We start from the raw sequence: 3,670 nt of genomic DNA, 5'->3' as shown, positions 1-3,670 counted from the left end.
AGAAAGATCAGTTAAATTATTTTTTTCCCGTTATACGGATATAAAATATTTATAGTTTATTAAATATTAAGGTTCCTTAGACGTTGTTTCCTGCAAATGACGCGATTTCGGCCCCGGAACCGGGTCCGTGGGGCCTAAGAGTTTAAAATATCTATCTTTCTTCATTAAAATGGGCAGGAATGGCTTTACTGTGGGTTTAAATAACAAAAATGTTATGACTTCAAATGGTACATTTCTCTAGTAGTTGCTTTCATACTGTATGCATATCCGTAAGTTGTAATTTGATACAATTAGGACATCAGAAAATGTCTGTATGCTCTTGGCAAGCTGGGTGAACCTTTACCAAGTGCATCTGACAATCTGTGTATCTGAGGCACGTTTTGGAAAGTCCATACTGCACTTGGTAGTTCCCTTTCAAAACGATGATATCCTGTATAAATCTTTGTCAAGTAGGCTGCGGAGTCTTTGAGGTGTTGCAGTTCTCTGATATCTAAAAAGATCACTTCTGTTTACAGTAGACGGGTAAGAGAGTATGTGTAAGTGTGTAATAAAGCCTCATCTCTGTCTGTCTCCATTGTACAAAGATCAATAATGAATCATTCACCATGATGGCAAAAAGCTGCCGTATCAAATTCATAAATATGGATAAATAAACTGGAATTACTGTAAAACTGCCTGATTTATTTTCAGGGAGGAGGACAGAAGCTCATACTTGGCTGCTGCCCAAAGATGTCATCACTAGATTTGAAAAAAAAAACAGACATCTAATCACATCTTTCAAGACAGAANGTGTGCCTTGGCAGATGGCAAAAAGCTGCCGTATCAAATTCATAAATATGGATAAATAAACTGGAATTACTGTAAAACTGCCTGATTTATTTTCAGGGGAGGAGGACAGAAGCTCATACTTGGCTGCTGCCCAAAGATGTCGTCACTAGATTTGAAAAAAAAAACAGACATCTAATCACATCTTTCAAGACAGAAAACAGCCTCTTCACTAAAACATGAAATGATTTGCCCATAAAATATCAAATTTGGCCAAGATTGAAGAGTGGAGTGTGAAGGACGTGATCCCCAGGAGACCACGGCTCAAGGCACATGATTGAGGTTGAAGGATTATTGCAGATCACACCCGTGACGAAGTGCAGAGTGAAGTGTAAATCTGTGTTTGTTGTCTTTATGATGGCTGACAGTGTAGCGCTGCCATTACTGGCCCTCTTCCCTCACACGCTGCCGCAGCCAGCAGCCCCTCTCAAAGTTAATAGTCCTCTGCAGGAGAAAGATATCTGCTCCTCGAGACACTATGAGTAAACCGACTGTGAAAACATATCAACAACATTGTGTTATCCAAACTAGTCCTAAAACAGTGGGTACAAATTGCTACTATGAAAATGGGAGAAACAGAGCTCAATGATTTAATTAATCGAATCAATCTTATGTGAATCAGTTAAACCTAAAATAAAAGATGGACCTTAATCCCAGATCAAATGTACGTTAAAGGATTTTGAATATATTGTCTCTTGTGATTATGATGTTATGTTAAATGTGTGGCGTCTTGTCTTTATTCATTTTACAAATAAAGCTGCTGTGATGCAAAAAAAAAGTAAAAATGTATGTAACAAGTAAGTGTTATCGTGTGTGTGTGTGTGTGTGTGTGTGTGTGTGTGTGTGTGTGTGTGTGTGTGTGTGTGTGTGTGTGTGTGTGTGTGTGTGTGTCTGACTGACTGACTGTGTTTATGTTGGTGCCATGAGCTAGAAGCATAGACACTGAGGGTTTATGAGGGTTTCCTTTGATGTTAGGGCGCACAGTGGATTATTTATGGCCTCGAAAGTGGCGGTAACCAAGAAGTTGCTGAGCTCCACGAGATAAAAGCTCACAATAAACAGATTCTTAGTGTGCTTTAGCCCTGATTATATACTGGGGCTGCATCCCAGTGGAATAAATATGCATGCAAAACTGTCAGCTTGATTATATCTTTCCACAAACAATGGCGTGCTGTTCAAATGTACCGGGGGCTTCAGGCACACTATGCCCCACATGCCAGGATTTTTTATTAACAATAAACCAGAAATAAATAGGTGTTTTCAAATTCTAATTAAGGAATATTTAGTCAGCAAACAAATATGTTCGAATGGAAAGCATCTAGCACCTTGTCATAACAGGCAGTGAATTGGTGTAATTATTGCCTAGCGTCTACAGTTTGAAAGCGTTGTGTAATTACACAACATTATGCAAAGCACACATTATAAAACCTGGTGACAACATGACCTAGAAGTGATCTCCGTCAGTTACAAAACCACAGACAAGCTGCCACTTGACTGTTAGCAACAAACTTCACAAAAACTTGTCCTGGTTGGCACTCTCTGCGGCTTCCTCTCAATCCCAACATGATTTCAGACCTGGCAACCCTCAGTTGTTCCTGACACCATAATTACAGACTCAATAAAAGAGCCATGTCCTTATTTGCCTCTTCTCTCACTCCATCTACTTTAAAAGAAACTTCCCTCTAACGCCTCCCTCGCTCTCTTTCTTTTATTTATCACATTTTCTGCCCCACGGAGACCCTTCAGAGGGGGGGAGAATCCCATCAGAGGGTAACACGGCGTGGCCGGTGACCACACAGGAAGCTTTTGATTCCTGCAAGAATGTCCTGAGCTTTGGAAAACTGTCAAACACACTGGACACAATGTTGGAGCTGAAGCACAAAGGCACTGCTTCAAATCGATCCACCACGCAGGGCCACTGCTGAAAACGTCATTATGCTAATATAGTGGCTACCCTTGAGCTAACTCAGACATAAAAGAGAGGTGAATGGCCAAAATAAAAAAGGTGTCCAACTACATGAAGGAAATAGGGTTTCTTACCGAGTTTAGGTCCAGGCTGGTCTGCACCCACTCCTTGGCATCGTTATATTCTTCCATCAGTCCCATAATGTAAAGTGTGTCCAGTGAGTCGATGATGGAGGCTCCTCTGAGGCCGCCTGAAAAACAAACAAGAGAACTGATTTAGTGCCCGTTTAAAAAGAGTCGCTTGGCTCAAGAGACATGTTTTAACTCCTTATACAACTCTTCATTTTACAACCATAACATCACACGTGCAATCATATATAGGCAAATGTGGTTTCTTGAAGTTTGATGTGTAAAACAACCTCTGATGTTCTTTGTAAATGCTTTAAAGGTCCCATGACATGTGACACACACACACACACACACACACACACACACCTTTTCTCAGCCGCGGTGCTGCGCGGAGCTCCATACACACACACACTCGGAGCTCAGGCTGGGAGTGTGTGTGTGTACTCAGGCTGAGTTCCGTGGTGTCTCGCAGACCCCACGCGGCAACCAGGAAATGACACCAGTAATCCAGCTCACACTGTCCGCTCCTCGAGCCTCAAAGGGCGGAGCAGCGAGCCCCGCAACGTCCCACCAACACCAGACCCCACGCAGCATTCTCATCTGTTTGTCATTACTGGTGTCATTTCCTGGTTGCTAACGCCATTGTAACACATAATCACTGAAGTTCCACTGTAACGGTGGTGCAGGGCCGGCCCGTAGCACTGGCGTTATAAATGTTCGCCTAGGGCGCCAGATCTGGGGAGGCGCTGCGCTGGTAGAAAAACATATTTGACCGTTGGTGCTCATCCTAATTTTAGGCCTTGATGTAACA

General features: G+C 42.4%; 1 protein-coding gene across 1 annotated transcript in view; it reads right to left on the bottom strand.

Annotated features, from left to right (window-relative positions):
• Window positions 1-3,670, bottom strand: part of LOC104941998 (mannosyl-oligosaccharide 1,2-alpha-mannosidase IC) — a 206,281-nt gene that overhangs the window by 90,057 nt on the left and 112,554 nt on the right. The window contains exon 3 of the mRNA XM_010767183.1: window positions 2,866-2,981. Coding sequence (XP_010765485.1) covers window positions 2,866-2,981 — 116 coding nt within the window. The remainder of the gene's footprint in view (window positions 1-2,865; window positions 2,982-3,670) is intronic.

Source organism: Notothenia coriiceps, unplaced genomic scaffold, assembly GCF_000735185.1.
Source record: "Notothenia coriiceps isolate Sejong01 unplaced genomic scaffold, NC01 NC01_scaffold00004098, whole genome shotgun sequence".
NCBI lineage: Eukaryota > Metazoa > Chordata > Actinopteri > Perciformes > Nototheniidae > Notothenia > Notothenia coriiceps.
This window is presented reverse-complemented; position numbering and strand designations above follow the sequence as displayed.